This window comes from Xiphias gladius, chromosome 17 (genome assembly GCF_016859285.1).
Source record: "Xiphias gladius isolate SHS-SW01 ecotype Sanya breed wild chromosome 17, ASM1685928v1, whole genome shotgun sequence".
Lineage (NCBI taxonomy): Eukaryota > Metazoa > Chordata > Actinopteri > Istiophoriformes > Xiphiidae > Xiphias > Xiphias gladius.
In genome coordinates, this window is record NC_053416.1 from 6,691,328 (window position 1) to 6,712,169 (window position 20,842).

Consider the following 20,842-nt stretch of genomic DNA (forward strand, 5'->3'; position numbering starts at 1 on the left):
TGTGTGTATGTATGTATGTATATATATGTATATATATATAAATATATATATATATGTATATGTATGTATGTATATATATATGTATGTATATGTATGTACATATATATATGTTCATATATATGTATGTGTATATATGTATGTATATGTATATGTATATATATGTATGTATATATGTATGTGTATATATATGTATGTATATGCATATGTATATATATGTAAATATGTATATATATATATATGTGTGTGTGTGTGTGTATATATGTATGTATCCAGTTTTGTTTCTATATAATAACATTTCATCTCCAGTTGGCACAGAGACACAATCATATTATTATTATTAGATTTTATTATATGAGGTGACACATTAAAGTTAAACATTACATTGTTTGAAGCCCTACGAGTTTAAACCATATTATTTACAGACTTATGATTTTGCGTGACATGAAAATAAAGAAAATGTATCTCGTCAACAATCTGTGTGAATAATCAGGAAACAGGAGCCCTGAAACAGACACACGTGAAGTCCACTGCTCCCTTTTCTCATAATTTATGTAACTAAATGCATGTCTTTTCTAGTACTGTTATTTGTAATTCATGTGAAAAGGAAACTGTACTAAACAGATACTATTATACTATACTATACTATTTGCTTTTTTGTTGTTGTTTTCTTTTATGAATAATAACAATAATATCACATTTATAAGTGCATGGGGCTGTACGTCTGTTGGGCTGCCTTGGGCTGCCCCTGAAAAGCATGTCAGATTGCATTTTCATCATGGAACCAAAACTCTCTGGTCAAACCCGAAATGATGATAACAGTGATAATGTTTGTAGGGATATAGTAGTGGTCACTTAACCTTTGAATGTACATATGCCCCGATTACAGGAACCATTTCCCTTGTGGACGAGTGCCTCCCTGTATCCACTGAGCTACACAGGGCACTGAGCTACTAAGTCTGGACTTTTTAATGCCATGCTCCACCTACTGAACTTGTGTCCACATCATCACGGCTGTAAGACTCAAGCAACCTGCCACACTGACCACAGTGTGCCCAGTGTGATGCTATAAGCCACCACGGCCACTAAGTAGACTCTGAAGAGTAGCACGTCCAGCACGTAGCCAACCTGCAGCCACTCCTTTGCCACTTCTCGGCACCTGTCCCTCTTCTCCAGGAAGTGGCGTATCGCTGTCACCTCGTGCAGGATGTTGTCCATGACGGGTGGTGTAGAGTCCCTGGAGGGGTGCAGGCCAAGTCCAAGGAGCCCAGCTTCTCTGTCGGGCTGGCTGAGCCTTCGACCTATCTCACAGGTGTGGTGGAGGGTACATCGGGCTGCAGGATGGGACAAGGATAGCCGCTTTGATTTGATTAAAAATCCAAGTACACCTCTTGCTAAATGGCACAAGAATGACTACCACTCCTGTACATGCTTTCACCTGTACCTTACCAGTCCCATAGTTGTTCTCCTTGTAGTGCTCCAGGTCGGAGGCCTGGGAGGACAGTCTGGAGCAGAGGCGGTGCTTCTTGTGGATGCAGAAGAGGACCGGAGCTCTTTCCAGCACCAGGTACTTTACCCAGTGGGGTACAGGGGGCTGCAGGTCCTGCTTGTGGACCAGACGCACAATCAGCACGGTTTCTGTCAGACTGATCACCAGGAGGGCCATGCAAACCACGAAGTACACACCTGTGGGGCAGGTAAGATGGGATAAGGTGTTTGATAATGATTCCCTTGCAAATATTCTTTAAAAGTAAATAGTAGTAGGATAGTAAAGCGTAATTTTCACTTATAAATACTTGATGGGGGCAAAGACGATGCCTCAGTGGTTAGCTCTGTGTCTCATTCCACATTATTTTTGGAGATTACATCCTAGTGTGCCTTCCACCCAGTGCATGCTGGGATAGTCTCCAGCCCTCCAAAATCCTGATACCAGTGCTTGACTTTGAGTTCACTCTCAGAACTTGCTTTGCCCTCACCAGTCTGTCCCTGCATGCTTGCCTTGCCGAGTAATTGCTGCTCAGTTTTGATCTCTAAAACTGTGCTCTCCTAACATTATACAGTAGCTTACCTGTATTTGTTCAGTTTTTTTTTAACTTCCACAGTAGAAGAGGAAGTAAAATAGGATTGTTTTCCAGGCAAAATATTTTAAATTCATCAACTCCTTGCAGAAATCCTGTTCTGATGCAAACTGCCTCTGAGCACTAATAGATCCCAGTCACCTATCAGCGGGGTTCCTATGGCAGTGGCGGGCAGAGTGTCAGATACAATGATGAGGAAGACAGAGTAGCCCAGCAGCAAAGTGATCTTGAAGGAAACCCGCTCGCCACTGTCTGGTGGCAGATAGAAACCAACAATGTCCATCACCATCAAGAAGATACTGGGCAGCAGCAGGTTCACAGTGTAGAACAATGGCCGCCGCCGGATCACCACCTGGGAAATGTAGTTTTAACTCGAGTGAAAAGGCAGGACATGGTTATATAAGTCTGTCACTAATTAACACAATGCATGTTGTTGGCTTCTGCCATAAACAAACAGATCTGCAAAAACCAAAAGGTTTATCCATCCGCCAAGCGGCATTTCTGGCTGTATAACAGGTTGCCAGATGTCATCAGCAAGCACAGGTTTTGGTTTCCAGTTTTTATGCTAAGCCAGGCCACCCACATCCTAACTCCAGCAATGTACTAAATGTACAAACATGAGACTGATATCTATGTCATTTTAACAAAGAAAGCAAACAAGCATATTTCCTTCTCCCTGCACTGTCTGTCTACGCAGACACACAAGGCCCCTCTTGACAATTTTTAAAGGAAAATTACAAAAGCAGTTCTGCACATGTTTTATAAAAGAAGACCCAAAATAAAAATGTGTATTGCTTTTTTATTTTTTCAAATTGACAAGAAATAGTTGGTTGGCTTAGCCCCACAGTCCACTGTTTGTAAGGAAGAAATGTACGTGTGTGTGTGTGTGTGTGTGTGTGTTTGTGTGTGTGTGTGTGTGTGTGTGTGTGTGTGTGTCTGACTTAGGTTACTTCTGGGGACCAATTTCAGACTAAAGCACAGTTAATTGGGGACGGCTTGTCAAAATTGGGGGAAAAAAGCCGTGTCCCTGAAAAAAGCTCATTTTTGGGTCAGTGGTTAAGGTTAGGGTTAGGGTTGGGCAAATAGTGGTTATAGTTAGGGTTAGAGTAAGTCTCCAGGAAATGAATGCAAGTCTATGTAGTTTCCCCACAAGTGACAAAAGTAAACGTGTTTTAGTCAAGAGAACGGGAGGAAGCAGAGGACAAAGAATGTGTACAGTAACAGCAGGCTGCCAGGCCACCCAAAGAGAAAACCTTTGACCCACGATGCACCGTCTCATATTTAATCTACACATGGAACTCGAAATCTTAAAATCTTTATCATCGTTTCGTATACTCACATGGAACTTCATCTCAGCATAATAGTCATCGTTGTCCACGCTGAAGATCTTGTAGTTGGACAGTACGTGGAGCAGCTCCCACTCCCCTTGGTTCATGAAGACACTTTTGTCCTCCCTGAGCTCCTCGGGGCTTCGCATCAGGGTGATGTTGATGTCATCGACTACAGATTGAACACAGTGTTGGGGCGCAGCGTGAGACGGTCATGGCAACAAGTCACCCTTTACCCACCACTCTGCCCTCCAAGCACATGTCATAGCAGGAGAGTGGCAATGGATGCACAGAGCAGAAAAATGGTTCTATTCAAGTCTCGACGACAAGAGCGAGAGAGAGAGGTGGATGTTATTTTCCAGTGCCAGTGGGTATTTTTCACCGTGTTAACAGAATTAAATCTAAAAATATTTGTGTATACTATTATTGCAGACCTCGTAAGGTGACACATTTTAGGCATTTTTTAAGTAATTCCTCCATGAGAAAAATTCACGTGGGGTTGGCATAGATTTTTGTCAAAGTCGCCTTAAAGAATTATTCCGGCTCATTACAAGTTGGCTCCTATTTTTGTAGATTTGTCCATCTTTTTCATTGGTTATGCTGAGATTGCGTGCACACAAGATACAATATGTCAGCTCTGAACCAGGAAGGATGGGTATTCACAACAAATAGTATGGGAAATAACTGTTCTCCATTTTATTTTGTTTGGCCAACCTGGGAGTTTGTTTGCAACCTGTCTGATCGTCTGTGTCCGGCCTTATCAGCCTTCTTTTTAGTGATGTTGCCGTGTCACCAGATCTCAGGAATTAAGTTGGTGAGCACAGTGTTACTGGTGCTGATCCTCTAACCTGGACAAGCACATAGGGTGTTTGCCCCCACTCTCTGTCGCAACTCCACAGCAGCCTCTCCTGAAATAGTGCCCCCGCGTCAGCGGGCGTACTGGGCCTTCGTTGTCATGGTTACAATAATAAACACGCACTTAAGCTGTTGTTGTCATATGTTTACATTTGAATACTGTAACTGTTTCTATTGGCATCGGGTTCCTCCTTTTTGGACAGACTGTAGCTCACAAGAAGCTAACACCTCCTCACCTAATGCAGCTATTGCATTGTGCAGCAGTGTCCAGAAGGCACCTTGTGATCATTTTTATCTAGTTGGACACCTTCTTTCCAGAAACCTGTTTCCCATATCTGTCCCATACATATGACTTTGAAAATAGTGTATTTTGTGGCTTTAATGAAACGAAAAGTGTCGTCTCCATTATTATTCAGTGAGTGAAGAATGTCTTACTGGTGTGGAGCCAGCTCTGGAAGGTGAGGCTACATTTCTGCACATCAAATGGGAAGTTGTAGATGTTCAAAGTGCAGGCTGTGACCACCTGGATGGGCTTGTAGTTGCGCACCAGTCCATCATGTGTCACATAGACATAAGGAATGTCTGGAGACTTCCCCACATCCACGCTGCAGGTTAGAGACAGAAACGGCAGTAGTTCTGTTAAGGACCGCAGAGAGGCCGGGACTAGCCCTGGTAGAATAACAGAAGAGTGGAAATAATGGGAACAACAGCAGCAGGTCTTACAACTCATTAATGAGGATGTCAGGCACCCACACATTAGCAGTGGGTATAGAGACTTGTTTGACTTCATCAAAGTCTTCTGGGTTCCAGACCAGGAATTCATCCGTCCACGACTAAAATATTCAAGTACAGAAGAAGCTAAATGAGTCACCATGTAAATATTATTCAAATATATTATTATATAATATATAATATATTTTCATTGCATTTTGTCAGAAAAGAGAAATAAACTTCGCAAATGACACCAAAGAAAAACCAATTTTGCCGTTACGAATGAATAATATATTTGAGAGCTCATGACCTTGGAACTATACAACATTGACATTTCTGTTATTCGCAGAAAAATTTTCTTTGGTAAGTTCTTAACATTTAGTATAGGTTTATTTTTAATTTAATCTATTTTTGGCCTTATAATGTGAAAAAAGGAAAGGTTCTGTCTCCAAACCCATTCTCTAACATGGTTCTATAAGGTTCTACCTACAAAGCACCGGTCATTGTTCGAAATGTTCCCAGGAGGACCGTTCACGTTCCCCCTCTTAACGGTGTTACTTAGCTGCTCCGTGACTGAGGTTAAAGCAGCTGACATGACAATGAAATTGTGCAAAATCTGACTTTATGAATCCTCACAACAGGATTTTATTGCAGACACTGTAAATGACACCGTTACAGATAATAAGCTGAGTCATTTTTAAAAAAAAATCTAGTTTAGTTCAAACTAGATTGTGAAAAGCTGATTTTATAGGCTGATTCTGGAAAGATAACGTGCTATTCTTAATCGCACAGCTCATTCTAATGTTTGTTCACAACAAATATGGCCGAAATTTTAATATTTTTGAAATTTTGAGTTGAAATCTCTCTTATTAAGGTTTTTTTTTTTTTTTTTTTTTTTTTGGCTGCCAGTTGCTAAACATTTTAGTCATCTATTGCTAACTCTACCATGCTCCTAACTGGGTTTGTTTCTGTTTTGCTTTTAATTTGTGTACTTCGGCAGACATAAACTGATGAAAGGGATTTCATTCAAAGCTCAGTCTCTGACAGACTCTAGCTTGTCTATGCAGCGGACGGAGGGACCGCAGCGAACTGAAAACAAGTGCATGATGAAGAGAGAGCATCAGCACAAATTCATTGAGAAACTTGTTTTTTCATTTTCTGTGCAGTTTTTTGAATTGTGTTTTTTGGTAACACTGCAGTCTGTATTGTCGGTTTAATTCTGTCCGTGAAAAGCCTTGAGAACAGATTTGACTGAAGGTTTCTATGTTTAAAGCATGTTGCTGAGTTGTTTGTTCATCGTTACTTCATTCAGTAATTAATTTATTGATCTGTTTTTGTATTAAAACCAAATGACTAAACTGTCTACTTTTTTCAAGAGAGTCCTTGGTTTTTGTCCTGCCTAAGCAGGAAGAACATTATAATTCCAAGTAAAAGAGGAGTTCTCTGAATTTTATCTGCAAAACACTTCCTCTAAAAACCTATCACATTTAAGAATGTGATAGGATTTTGACATTACATATTTTGGGTGACTTTAGGGTGTGTGTTTTATTTTGCCAAATAATTGCGGATCTTTTCGATACAGGCCTGTTACTTTTGTTATCTACAGTAAGATGTGAAAACTTCGAAGCTTAACATGTCAAAGCCACTCATGGTATGCAGATAAGAGTCCCGTAATTCCAAGGTCATGAGATGAGTTACAATCACGGTTGACCAAAGCAGCCATGTTACGGTACACGTTACTGTGTCTGGAAATCCATTTGTCTTACTTGTCTGTACCACACATATGTCGTCAAAACCTGGTTCTTCTCATCCTGTAGTGGAATACAAGAAAGAAAAAAAAAATCTCAGTTGCCAGAAAAAATAATTTTCATGTTCATGCAGATGCATGCAAATGCTGATAATTATGTAGATGACATATGGCGTGTAAACCAATAATTAAAGGAGCAGGTTACTCACCACATTGAGAATAGAGTAAACCATGAGGTCTATGGCCACTTTGGTGGACGTCCTCCAGTCTTTCACTGGTCTCACTCCTTTCTTATACCCCGCGCTCAAAAACTCAGACAGGCGCACCAAGGTGGCATTGGCAAATCTTCCAGTGCTGCTGCCCAGTTTCTTAACTGAAAATGGAGAAAACATTCATCTTTTACGGTGCATAAATAGAACAGATATACAGTGTTTACCTTGCCGGGAGGGAATCATTTTATACAAGTCAATTAAAAGCTATTAAACCTATTTAAATACATTTATTTATGATTAGACGTGTAAATTAACCACAACTAAACTTAATAGAGCACACATCATTTATAAAAGTACGCTTCACTGAAATAGATAGCTTCTTTTTTTTTGATAAGATCTCGCTGATTGGCGTTTGACAGAAAGTTTTCTAAAACAAAACGCTTCTTAAGTTTGACCAGTAGTTAAAGGAACTGAAAAGAGAAAGTCTTCACTTTTGAAATCACCATGGATAAACGAATAAATCTCAATTCTATTGCTCGTCAACTTGAAATTCAACATAAATAAAAGTGAAAGGCTCACTGTGTGTGTGTGTGTGTGTGTGTGTGTGTGTGTGTGTGTGTGTGTGTGTGTGTGTGTGTGCGTGCGTGTGTGTGCTGTTATCTTTTTAAATGAGAGCATACAGATCAAACAAACAAAAAATGTCAATATCTGCAGTAGAAGTAGAAGCTCTGTATCTCAGACCAAGAAAATGTCAATAATTCATAATGGCTTGGTAACCTTCATCTAATAGTTTTAATTAAAACCTCTCTGACCAAATAACATTCGTACAACTAATATTTTTTCACAATAACAATACACACGTAGGCAAACATACACTCTGTACATTTTGTTGCTGTATTTTTAATCCAATTTCTTATGATAATTGCCGAAAGCAGTGATTTTTTAAATTTGATTTTTGACGCAGTTGAACTTTGATGTCATTCTAAATTATCGATGAAGGTTCACTTTTTCACACTGATGAATTTATAGTAAATCGCTCTCACTCAGAACACCTTAGTTGTGTTATTATGCCATATCTAATATCTATAAGAATTTCCCAAATTGAAACTGTATAGTCAACCATAAAATCCTAAAGATAAAACCATGTCAGCCCTTATAACAGTGTATTACATGGACAAAATAATAATCTCTAAGATCTATGACTCCAAATTTTGCTAGAAAATAAGAGTGAAAGGAATCATCATGCTGTGGGCTTAGACTGACAGTTAAATATTTGAAAGCACATAACGGATTGTAAAACAGAAGCTGCTGTACCTGTGCACGCTCTTGCTGCCCCTTGAAGCAGAAGGAAGACGAGTGTTGTCCAGGCTGATGAGAGCCTCATGGTGCCGGTCCACCTGTGTTTTCCTCTGCCTGCTGCTCTGATGAAAGGCCTCGGGACGCCTGACACCGTCATACTCCATAGCCATCCACCATGTCCATCAGTTCACTCACATCCACTATCAAAACCTTGTTAGTGTCACTCAGCTCATGAGGGTGTATCCGTCTGCTCTGGAGCCACTCCTCCTGGTTCAATAAGGCGGCAGCCCGCCGAGACAAATGGAGCTGAGAGACTGAGGAAATACAGGCTAGGACTGTGACCGGATCGTATATCGTGTCTGAGTAATTATTTGATTAAGTAATACACCAACACCAGGCCAGTATGTTACGGTGATTATCAGTTATCAGGCTGTTAGGGAAGTGTCAACTCACTCACAGATAGCAAAGTCTCAGCGCTTAATATCCTTTATCACACACTGTAAAACCTACAGTGGTCATGACTGACTAATTTCACTTTTACTTTCTTTATGCCGGGAACCAAAATATGGAAGTTCACGGCTGCCCATCTTAAAATCAAATTATTTAAAATTTTATTTGATGAGGTATAACATAATTTTTATTTAAAGAAAAAAGGTGCATATAAATGTATAACTATTGCAAGTGCATAAGTATGTCCTTAATTAAAATAAAAACTCTACTCAAAAATACACAACACGGCCAAAAGTATGTAGACACCTGAACATTCCACCCACAGGTGACAATCTGATCGTGCATTTCCCAAACTGAGGGCATCAGTACGGCACTCGTCACTAGCCGCCACTCTCCCGGCAAGGCTTTCCGCAAGATTCCTGCAGAGATCTGCTCCCACACCGTCTCCAGAGCTTTCCTGAGGTTCAGCGCTGATGTCGTGCAATAAGGCCTGGCTGGCAGTTGTCATTTCATTTGATTGAGGTGTTGGGTAGGGTTAAGGTCAGGGTTCTGTAAAGGTCGGTCGGGTACTTCCACAATGATAAAACACACGTACAGTATCCTCCCTGTCCAGTTAAAACATCCATCACCAAAGCTGTTTTTGTTTTTTTACTTTTTCAGATAAACCGAAAAAGATTAAGTTTCCCTTTATGGGTTGAGAAAATTCATTTTCTTCTTAAACTGAATAAAAAACTTAAAAGCCCGTTGGATAATATGAAAGACGCATTGTCCCAGAGCTCTGATCATGAAAAGTTGACAGTTTACGAAATAAACGGTTTTCACAGGACAGTGACAATATCAAAATCCACACGTCCACAAACATGTTAGTACAATGTAATTCTCAGTGTATTCCTAAGTGTAACCATGCCACAGTTACCAAGAACTTTAATGTAAATGGGTGTTCACACTGTCAAAATTTGGCAATGGCAATGTGCTACCTAAAATTGAAAAGGAAATTCCAAATTGGGTTTTTGCATTTGATTCTGAAATTGTGTCATGACTCAAGTTCATGTCGAACGAGGATGAAATGGAAAATGACAGTTTGCATCTTCATTTGACTAATGTCAGTAGTTTCCACTCTTGTTTTATGACTCAAAGTCTCCCCTCAAAATAAGAGGGCAGGATATATATAGAGGACACATGTACAAGTTAGGTTGGGGTTGCTTATTTAGAGGGCCCCTGGAAAATAAAGCTACGCTAGTCAAGTTGTATGCTGGGCTTGTTTTACCATGCTTCCTGTATTGTTGAACAACAACTACCTATATATGCATATATATGCCCTGTTACAACCTACACTGCAACAAAACGGCAGTGTAACAAGTAACAATATCCTAGTGAGCCGTGAAATGCACCATTACCAAAAAGCCTTTGCTCTTCGAGCTGAATAAAGAAACCATGTCCCCTTCTCACTGTCCAGACTCAAGTGACAAATTCCTGAACATCAAACACTTTCAAAAATATTTTCTATATGTCTTCGGTTTGAACCCTTAAGTCCCTGAAAAAAAAAAAGAAAAAAAAATTAAGCTGTTTTTAGTTTCATTCATGTAGGTTTAAAGTTCCTACAGATGTATTTGGTGGTCTCCTTTTTCAGCTGTAAATCTGCTCCCCAAGATGCAAAAATAATGAACATGAATGCTGCAGCCTCCAAGGGGCTAACAGCTTCCTTTCAAATATCTACATAGTAATTTTTTAATGGACAGATTTCTTCTCAGTGTACTTCAGGAAAAAGGCAGGTTCAAAGTATGTTTGTCTCTATGAGGCCTTTATTTTCACTTCTTCATTATCTTCACAACACAATCTTATGCAGCTTAAAGCAAAAGAACATTTACAATAATCTTGAGATGACATTCATATTCACAACAAAGTGAAAACACAGAGCTTTGACTGAGCCTACAACCACTGGTTACCTCATGGAGACGGTAACAAGGCTCTGACTAAACATTTATTCACAACTCCGTTGCATAACATCATGTAACCGGATCCACTGGAAGAAGAGGCTTGCAGATACTGTGAAAATTGCATTAATATGGATCTCTCCACCGGTAAGTTTTCTATGATGTGCTTTTGATATTCTTATCACGACTATTAGGAAACCAATGGGGAATAGAAACACAGCAGCTGAGTTCTGAATGGGCTGTATTGATCTATTTTGTGGCAGCGGGATGGAGATTAAAGTAAGAATACAATATTATAACATCACACTGGCACCGGGGATTTTCTCCAGAGAGCTGCTTTATTATACAGTATCTTTGAATAAATCTCCACTGTCAGGAAAACATGATAACAGACCCAATACAATTATGTTTCTGCGAAACGATGATGCCGCTATACAGTGGCAGTGCAATATCTGGAGAGGAAATGCAAACAGAATAATTTAGGGATAGTTTGTAGGTTCAGAGAACTGGAAATTCATTTTTGTGGAGTTTTGCCAATCACCTGTATCAGAGAACGCACCAGCTCAATAGCAGTGATCTGGGAACACAACGGCATAACCAAAAAGAAGAAACGGGAATGTTCAGACAAACAGGTTAGCCAGATGTATTTGAAAAGAGAAAACGAAGTCGAAATGTAAAATTTTCCCCCAAACTGTCCACAGTAAACATTTATCACGGTTTAAAGATCAACTTCATGCCTCGACTTTGACTTTAGTTGTAAGTGTACAGTGTTTTTTATGCAATTAGCGATTATTACCAACATTTTAGGTACTCTTACTTTAGTTTTACCTCCAAATGAAGTGATTTATATAATCTGGACGAACTGTGGTTTTTTTTACAACCTGTCCGATCGATTCACTGCTCGCGTCTCTTGCCCTGTTGGACCTGTTGCAGTGATGTCACCTTATTCCCAGATACCGGCAATTACTTTGATGAGTAAAAAGTTTTCCAACATTGGCCAAAATTGTGAAAATAAGAATCAAGTAGCAAGAAACCAGAGTTATTCATTTGGTGAACAACATCAATATGCAATATACAGTGTATTATATTCACTTCTTACAAACTTTTGTGCAAGGGAAATTAAATACGACCACTTTTTGAAGTATATTTTAAATACACGTAGGTCTCGTAGATTAAGGCTTTTAAAGTTCTGCAACTATAAGCACTGTAAATATGGTAAACACCATGACGCAAAAAGTACTGTTGCAGTATTCAAAAATCGATAAGTCTCTGTGCATGTGGTCAGGCAAAGCTCCAGCTGGCCCAGAGCAAGAGCAGAGTACTGGCATACAAGGCAAGAACCACCAGGTAGAGGCGGAACAGGAAGCAGTCGAGCTTAGAGCAGAGGGCCAGCCAATCGGCCTGAGCTGAAGACTCACTGTCCTCCTGGGATAAAGCCAAGCGGAGGGAGACCAGCTCCTGCAGGAGCCACTCCAGCCCAGAGGGAGCATCTTGGATCTCATTCAGGGACAGCAGATCCCCCTCCAGTGAGGACTCAAGCTCGCAATCTATGAGAAGATCAACAAGTTGGGTTTACAATGTGAACAATTAATATAGATTTATGCAGTTCTCTGGATGAATGTGAACAATCGAAACCCATTGGTAGGGTTGGGAAAATGAATCTCTGTCCTTGACACCTTTCAAAAAAGGCTGAGTTTCCACACACTTTGGTGGAGTGTGTGTCATTCTCTTTTTAGAGCGTAAACTTCCCCATAAAGATAAAAAGTGCCTTGGCTTCCTTTTATCCAACAGTCTTTCACCCTTGACTCCACTGAGCACTGGTCCTTTGCAAAAACACATTGGATTTAATGAAGCAAAAAGTAAGAATGTACTCTGACACTCCCTGTCAGCAGGACATTTAGAAAATCTCAGGCCTTTAGGTTATAGTTTACCTCCAGATGGGTTGATGTGGTCGAGGGTTTTGACGGAGGTTAAAGCACTCTCCTTGAAGCTGTGGCCAGCTGAGCCATACTTGTCCAGCAGGCAGGCAGACACTGACATTTGCCTGACCTCCTTTTCACTGTGGTGGAGCAGCTTCACCACCAAAATAGATTTGATCAGGCTGAGCATCAGCAGGGCCATGCTCACCGCAAAGAACACACCTAAATGGAGATGGAAGTCAAAACAGAAAAAGCCACAACACCGGCTATTTACACAATAGCTAAATTATGGCCAATAATCAGAGGAAGGCATTATTGATAACATAGCTTGTTCATAGGACCATTCAACCAGTGCCTGAAGCTCCAGCCACATTGTGTCACACTGTGTCACAGACCTACAGTATTTAAGCCGCTCTTTCTGTCATGGTTCACCATAATATTACCTTTGCGGTGGCGGTCTACATTCGAAAGAGAATATGTTGAGGTCCAGACTGAATTCTTTTCTGTCTTTTGTTGTAGCCTCAAGGGCGTTAGCAAAACATCTTTGACACATGCTGTCAAACAAGTGACCTCTGTGTAACATACAGTGTGGTGAAAACTCAGAGCTTCGGAACCTAGTTAGGATGGTGTTTACAGGTAAAAATACGTGTTTTAAAAATTTGAGTATTCTATGAAAATACTCGCATCCATCTAAATGGTGCAGAGTATGGTGTTTATATAGTTACACCTCAGTTGAATTACTGCCCTAACTGTGTTATGATTGTATTATTGGTGTCAGTATGAACCAGACCATCGATTTGGCCGTTCTAAGTTGACTAGGATATTACTTGATTGTGAAAAAGTAAACAAAAACTTGAGTCTATGCTTGGCCACGTTTTTATGTAAAAATCAATTATCAGCTCAAATCACAAAGAGGAGTCTTAAATCGCCCACAATTTAGAAACCACGGTTTTTCCTTATTTATTGGTTTTCCCTCAACAGATCCTTATTTCAACTCTGGGAAATATTCTCTCGATCCTTTTACATCAGTCCTTGCTCCAAACTTTAAGAAGATCCATATTTTTTCTCAGCAAAGCTACTCGGAGAGCTCAGCGAACCTGTTTCTTGGAACAGGCCCCAGTTATTTTTCCTCTTTCCTCCTTTGAGTACTATCAGACATGACAGACCAGACCTGGCCGGTAAACCGAAGACTGCTCTGAAAAGTTTACTGATGTCCATCTACATGAATTCTGGGTATTTGAGTTGAGGTTTGACATTATTATTGGAGTTGAGTTGACAATGCATTTTGGAATGTGTTATGTGAGAACAATGCCCTTTCTGGTTGCAATAACAACAGAGTAAACAACGACAGGATAAAATGGATTCTCCATGGAGTTTAATTTTGTGGATACACACCAGCAGACAAAATCAAGGTAACTGAAAAAACTAAATGACAACAATACTGAGGAAGAACAAAAGTAGGTCTAAAATAAAGCAAAAAAAAAGGACAGAATGGTAACAACAACAAACATCTAAAGAACAAAAATCATAAAATTTCCCACCTATAAGAGGAGTTCTGACAGCAGTAGCGGGCAGTTCATCTGTCAGGTTGACTCTGAAGACAGTGTAGCCCAGCAGTATGCTGATCTTGAAGGCGATGCGTATACCACTGTCCGGAGGCAGATAAAAGCTGATCACGTCCACCAACATGAGGAAGATACTGGGGATGAGGAGACCCACCACATACAGCAGGGGGCGCCGGCGAATCAACACCTGAACGGGGGAGGGATAAGGAAAGAGAGCTGAGCGCCGGTGGACATCATCAGAGACACAAATTTCGAGTGGTGTCTAGCCACGCTGATGGTTTTGCTTTTATTCGTTCAGTTTTTGGCAAAACTGTCTCTGAGATTTTCTGAGAATAAAACATTTTGACATCATGTCACAGTGGGAAAAGCGCAGGTGTAAATTATAGAATTTATGAGGGCTGAATTCCACCCAGCTGCTTCAGTTTCAAGGTCCTGTTATTGTTCGTGCTGGTTCGCTGTCACATTGCCATGGCTTACTGTCTCACTTGATTAGAATGGAGCCTTTTTTATTCTGTGTTTTTCCGACTATGACAAGTCAAAATGTCTGCTGTTAAAAAGGCCTGTAGTGGTCACTGGAATATTTTTTATGGTGCTCACAAGACTGAAAGATTAAAAAAAAAAAAACATGTAACAAAGTAAGAGCAAAATTTAACGACAAAAATAGTTTTTCCCTTGTTTTATTTGAATATTTTTGGTAAATTGGTAAAATTATCCAGTAATTCACAGTGATCCCTTAGCTTTATCATGTATGACCCAACCCCTGGACCCGAGCCATTGGTCTATGACAAACACAATTCAAGTACTGTGTGTGTTCAGTGTTATACTTTGTGTGCCTATTCAACAAATAACAATGAGCATTTCTGTTTTTCGATTGACCAATATGGGGCACCCCTCAGGCTAACAGATTTCATCTCCTTATAGAGTGCGTAAATCCTCTAGCTGGCCGCTGTTCCACTAGCCTCTGTAACGCAGTGCCATCTCTCATCGGGCAACAGATTCTCACTTATCCGTGATATCCATCGAAAGTCTCTCTTTCAAACACTAATGTGTAAAACGTTCCCAGGCCTGAATTTGCGTTACTACAAACGTCGATGTAATTTTAAATGAGGTTTTCTCGCTTATGGCGCAGAATCAAAGTTCTGGTTTCACTTCACTTGTCTACTGAGTCAACCATGTGGGCAAACCTATTTGGAAGAGTATTTGCACTAGGAAGGCTGCATGGTATTTATTGCATTTTGTAGATAATATATACGGATGGATGTGTTCATTTGCGTGGTCATACGTGTTTGAACGATAAAACTGTCACTTCCCGCTGTATAATATAGCTATGTCATTTGATGATCTTCATACAGATCTTTCTGTGTGGTTTTGGCTCGAGAGGGACATTTGGTTTGTCTACTAACCGGAAGGTCGGTGGTTTGACCCCCAGCTCCTCCGGTCCACCATGTCAAGGTGTCCTTGGGCAAGATAATGAACCCTAAAATTTTCCCTCGATGTATCATCGGTGTGTGAGTGTGTGTGTATGTATAGAAAGCGCCGTATTAATGTGTGTGTTAATGGGTGAATGTGGCATGTAGTGTAAAGCACTTTGAGTGGTCAATAAGACTAGAAAAGTGCTATATAAGTGACAAGGGGCAGTGCACCATTTGTGTTTTCTCAGAACCGAACGTGAACTGAACAATATATATATATATATATATATATATATGCATATATATGCCCTGTTACAACCTACACTGCAACAAAACGGCAGTGTAACAAGTAACAATATCCTAGTGAGCCGTGAAATGCACCATTACCAAAAAGCCTTTGCTCTTCGAGCTGAATAAATAGCAACCCTCCCTGCTCTCCACCTGCAGTGGGCTATGGGGCCATTTTCCTCACCACTAACAAGAAGTCCATTGATCAGGCAGCCACTGAGACAGTCTCATTATGGTTGCTCACCCTCCCCTGTCTATCAGCCTCTCTCTCTATCTGTCTCTTTACTTGCCAGAAACAGCCTCGGCCTCATCATCTGGCATTAGTTCAAAAGCCTGATCCATGAAGGTCGTGGGCAATTGCTTTATACTTTACAATTCCACCACACAGCATGGTAGTGGGGGGCTAACCCACAGAGGGCTACAGTTTAAAGCTCACCGCAGATGACCAATCACACCCATCACAGTTCACTTAATTGCTTACTATGAATGATTTATTGAAGAGCCACCACAATATTACAGGATTAGACTATTAAAGTAAGTTTAGGATTTTACTAAAATAACCTGCAGTATTACTTGTAATTGAAGCTTTTTCCTCTTTAACTTTCTTCATCATTCCCTCTGTGGTAAACGTGACAAATGTACATAAATGACAAAACAGGTCACGTACATTGAACTGGATGTGTGCGTAGTCAGTGTTGTCTTGGTGGATTTGCCAGTAGCGCGAGGGAATGGACAGCAGTTCCCATTCTCCGTCGTTCATGAACTCCCTCTTATCATTAGCAATGGCCTCTGCGCTCCTCCACAGAGCCAGGTCTATTTCCTTCACTGCAGAGGGAGAGATATGGAAGGATGAAACGATAATGAAGGTGATAAAAACAATAAAGGAATATGCTCATCACTTTTGCCTCACACTCAGAGTCTGTGTGTTTGCATTTCATCCAGATATGTCAGTTTTCCTTATGGCTTGAAGACTCTGGCTCCCTTACCTGGCTCTTGCTTCTGGTGATCCCTGTTAATTTAGCAGTGTCACTTCTAGTCTTAAATCTTAATCCTGAACCAGCTTCATGACAACTGACCAAACTCCCTTGGATGATGAAAACGATTGAAAGCACAGAGAAAATCTAGTTGACCTTGAGTCATTTTGTAAGGCTCCCATGAGGTTTGGGAGATTCGAACATTAGGTTATTACACCCAGTTCATATTGTCAATTAGCTTGCATTTATCGGAGGTTAGATGAGAAATACAAACAAATGAAATAATTGAACCAAATTGCTGTATGACACACCTCAGCAATTAAATGAAAAGGGGATCCGAGTTTACAGCATAAGCGCTGCAGGTGCGAAAACTGTATTTTGCAAACTGGGTAACCTGAATTTAGTGCGTTCTCCACCACCCCGTCCCGGGCGGGAAACAGACCTGAGTGAAGCCAGCTGCGGAAGGTGAGGCTGCAGTTCTGCTTGTCAAATGGAAAGGCGTACATCTCCAGGCTGCAGGCCAGCACCACCTGCATGGGCCGGTAGTTCTTCACTGAGCCGGAGGAGTTGACGTAAACATAGTGGATTGGCAGGGACTTCCCCCCATCCACACTGGGAACACACACGGAGGAGAGGGGAGGTAAGGTGAGACATGGAAAACAGGGCGGAACATGAGACCCGTCAGGCTCACCTTTTTGTCACGTTGACCTCCTTACATAACTGTAGAGGCCGTTCGGTGCTGCAGGGCGGCTCACGTGTTTATGAAGGGTGGTTTTCGGTCCAGTTCAAATTTGATTGATTTTTGATTATATCTAGTAAGATTTAATTTGGGGGAGTTATGCTGTTCTAACAGCAAGTATGTATTTTTAATTTTCCGACTTTTTAGACAGCCCTTGGTTTCCAGTCATTTATTATAGGTTATTTATCAACCTGTATAGACTTGAATCACAGTGAACACTGAAAAATAATACTCAGTTGCTCTGACATTTTCAAATATGTGACAGCCTGCTAGCAAAGCAAGATAGCCTGCTATCCTTGACGATCCTTTTGTTTATGTTTGCACATATATTATAATTCATTTTGGAAGATAAACTTTGGTCTCAGAGTCGAAATCCAATGTTTATTGCTGACCAAATATATGTCACTGACCGTAAAGTTAAGACTGGTGTTTTGAACTGGGAAGGTAACGTATAACAGTCCTGCCTTTGTGTATTTTTGGTTAATTTTATTTATAGATTTTATATATCTGATATATATATATTTAAAAACTAACACAGACAGTGAAGTGCATGATGTTAGACTACAGTGAGGATAACAGGTGCACAGTTATGTAATCATCTGACCCTTTCCGAGCTGGGATGTTAACAAGAACACTGTTGTCACTGTTGCAAATTTAGTTTACTGCATCCTGCTACTCAATCTGCCAAATTGGCACTGCCAAGAACACAATTTTGAGCTTAAGTGTACTCTGTATTGAAGAAGGCCTGATGTCTTTTTGATACTCTCACTGGGAGTAAGAGATTTTTAAATTATAGCTTGAATGTAAGGATTCAGTGTTTGCTGCTTATGGAGTCCATTAGGCCTGGGCGAAGGTCTCTGCAAGTTGTTTTTCATAGCTTGCTGAAATCAGTGGAAGTCAATGACTCCCTTGCTTGGACCTAGGTAACACAGAAGACTCAAAAACACTGTAGACTGGGCACTGTGATTTCGTACAATTCGCTAACAATAACATCAGGTATCCAGATGGCATCAGATGACAGTGAGATCTCATTGATTCCATCAAACTCCTCTGGGTCCCAAACCAGGAAGTCATCAGTCCAGATCTGAAAACAGCAGATGAGTTGTGCAGTAAAATATTAATATATATATATATATATATATATATATATATATATTTAAATGGAAAAGCAATTGTTTATTATAAGACACTGAAACAAAAGATTAAACTGTGTTATTTATAACGCAATGTATTCCAGTCAATACTGCATAATGAAGTGAGAGTTATATTCACAAGACTTGTTGCATATTGTAAAGAAACTTTTAAATTCATACCCACTATATATATATATATATTATAATTAAGTTGTTAAAAGCTGATGGTGTAAATTATATGAGGCAGCCACACAGTAGAACTCATATGCCGATGAGGTAGATAAATTGGAGCTGTTTTAATTATTAAAATATGGATTTTATAGAGGGGACAAATGGTTGTTTTCCTTTAGATTCACAGCTGTAAACAAAAAAGGAAACTGAGGAAAATGAGAGGCCACATACCTGTCTGTGCCAAATACTTATAGTAATGCTCTGTGTCTTTCCATCCTGGGGAAAAGAGAATGTCTTAATGATATTTTCTAAAAACACTATTTTTTATAGTATATCAAGGCTGCTGAATGGAACAGTTTATGTTGAATTGAGTCAACCTCATTCCCATTACAGTCAAAGTTGTATAGTGCAACAGGAAAGACAGGACAGCTTTCAACAACACAGCACAGCAAAACAGCACTAACAAAACCATTATGTAAGTTAAAGAAAGATATTAAAATGAAAAAAAAATACCATAACGAACACTGGAATCTCAGGGTCTTGGACTTTTCGATTACAAGTCTCATATGTCTGGCCTTGGATGACCAAGAACCTTACAATGAGACTGAAAAAAAATGGTTTTACGCTACACATTAATTATAAGTTTTCAGATCTTCCTAACCTGTGGAAGAAAAGACAAACTGAATTTTAGCAGCAGTGTGAACATAGCAGAGATCCTTCAAAGTTTACGTACCACATCGAGAACGGACTGCAGTATGAGGTCTATGGAGACAGTGGTAGCACTGGTCCAGTTGTGCACAGGCCGAACTCCGCAGTCGTACTTCCTCAGGAGGATCCTGGTCAGCTGGTTCAGAGCCGATCTCTTCGGCTTTTCTGGCACACATTCAGACAAATGAGCTAAAAGGCAAAGCTAAATTACCAACGGGGCAAAGTGAGGAACTGACGTGGCCACAGGTGTACCACTTAAGCACAAAACTGAACTGATCACGGCTTTAAGGAGGCTTCTACATTTTTACGTAATGTCGAGGCTAAATATGTCGAGGACATGTCTTTATTGTTTCAATTGATATTACGCTAACATGGTGCAAGTTATTTAGTTAGATTTTATTCCTTTAATCAACACAAATGAATTGACACACAGGTATTCAGGGGTTCGTGGTATTACAGCATTGGAGTAGTGAAAAGGAAGCTCTAGGAAAAATATAATAAAGTTGCCATGTCCACTATGTCCACTGGGTACTTAAAGGCATCACAATTCAAAAATAGTGTTTAGAAAGTCGGAGAAATATTAGATGAGGGGGGGGGCACTCGGGGGTAGAGGGGGTCCCCCTCAGCTCATTTCTACTCCGTAGCCTCTTACCTGGTTAGTCCAGCTCTGCTAAAAGTTTGAAGGATGTATGAAATCTATACCAGTTGCCAAATACAATGCAGGACAGTCCATAATGACAGTAAATGCTAAATGAATTGATGCCAGATCTCAAGAAAAATTATATTTTAATATCAGATTGTGAGGATTGTGCGAGGCAACACAAATTACATTTCCCCTTGTTATAGCTTTATGATTCCACAGCTTTTTATACAATAATATGAATGTATTTGCTTTACAGCGACGGCAAAATAACTGTTTTCTTACTTTTTATCATCACATGTGCATGAGTTTGATTATGTTTAATGGTCATGTGAAATTTGATAGAAGTGAAAATAGACCCTCAAACTGCTGATACTGAATCTGTAATTGGCTCGCTGACCTAATGTAAGTAATATGAGTAGGAAAGCAGTGAGTCACACTGTGGCAAGCAAACGCAGTTGTTTGAAATATCTGAAAGCTCCACAATAACGACGTCTGATGGAAAATTTCACAAAGCAGAAATCTTTGAAACAAAGCCCTGAAGGGAATTGATTAAAAATTGATAAACTGACAAATAAATACTTTATGCTATAAAGGATCGTATTCAATTGTATGATCATTTCTTCGAGCCAAGAAAGAGCACCTTACCTGAGAGCAAGAGCATCAGCCAAATGAGAGACAT

General features: G+C 40.1%; 2 protein-coding genes across 2 annotated transcripts; both read right to left on the bottom strand.

Annotated features, from left to right (window-relative positions):
* Positions 1–720: 720 nt before the first annotated feature.
* On the bottom strand, positions 721–8,336 carry htr3a (5-hydroxytryptamine (serotonin) receptor 3A). The gene is made up of 9 exons (XM_040150824.1): positions 8,243–8,336; positions 6,926–7,089; positions 6,736–6,780; positions 4,982–5,091; positions 4,694–4,863; positions 3,415–3,575; positions 2,217–2,427; positions 1,447–1,683; positions 721–1,331 (listed from the first exon to the last, which is right to left on the bottom strand). Exons 1-9 carry the CDS (start codon positions 8,310–8,312, stop codon positions 1,021–1,023), a joined length of 1,479 nt encoding a protein of 492 aa, XP_040006758.1. The 5' UTR covers positions 8,313–8,336; the 3' UTR covers positions 721–1,020.
* Positions 8,337–11,892: 3,556 nt separating this feature from the next.
* On the bottom strand, positions 11,893–20,842 carry htr3b (5-hydroxytryptamine (serotonin) receptor 3B). Its single transcript, XM_040150931.1, has 9 exons — positions 20,809–20,842; positions 19,546–19,709; positions 19,044–19,088; positions 18,483–18,592; positions 17,212–17,381; positions 16,463–16,620; positions 14,072–14,282; positions 12,543–12,752; positions 11,893–12,158 (listed from the first exon to the last, which is right to left on the bottom strand). The coding sequence occupies exons 1-9, from the start codon at positions 20,840–20,842 to the stop codon at positions 11,893–11,895; spliced, it is 1,368 nt and encodes a 455-aa protein (XP_040006865.1).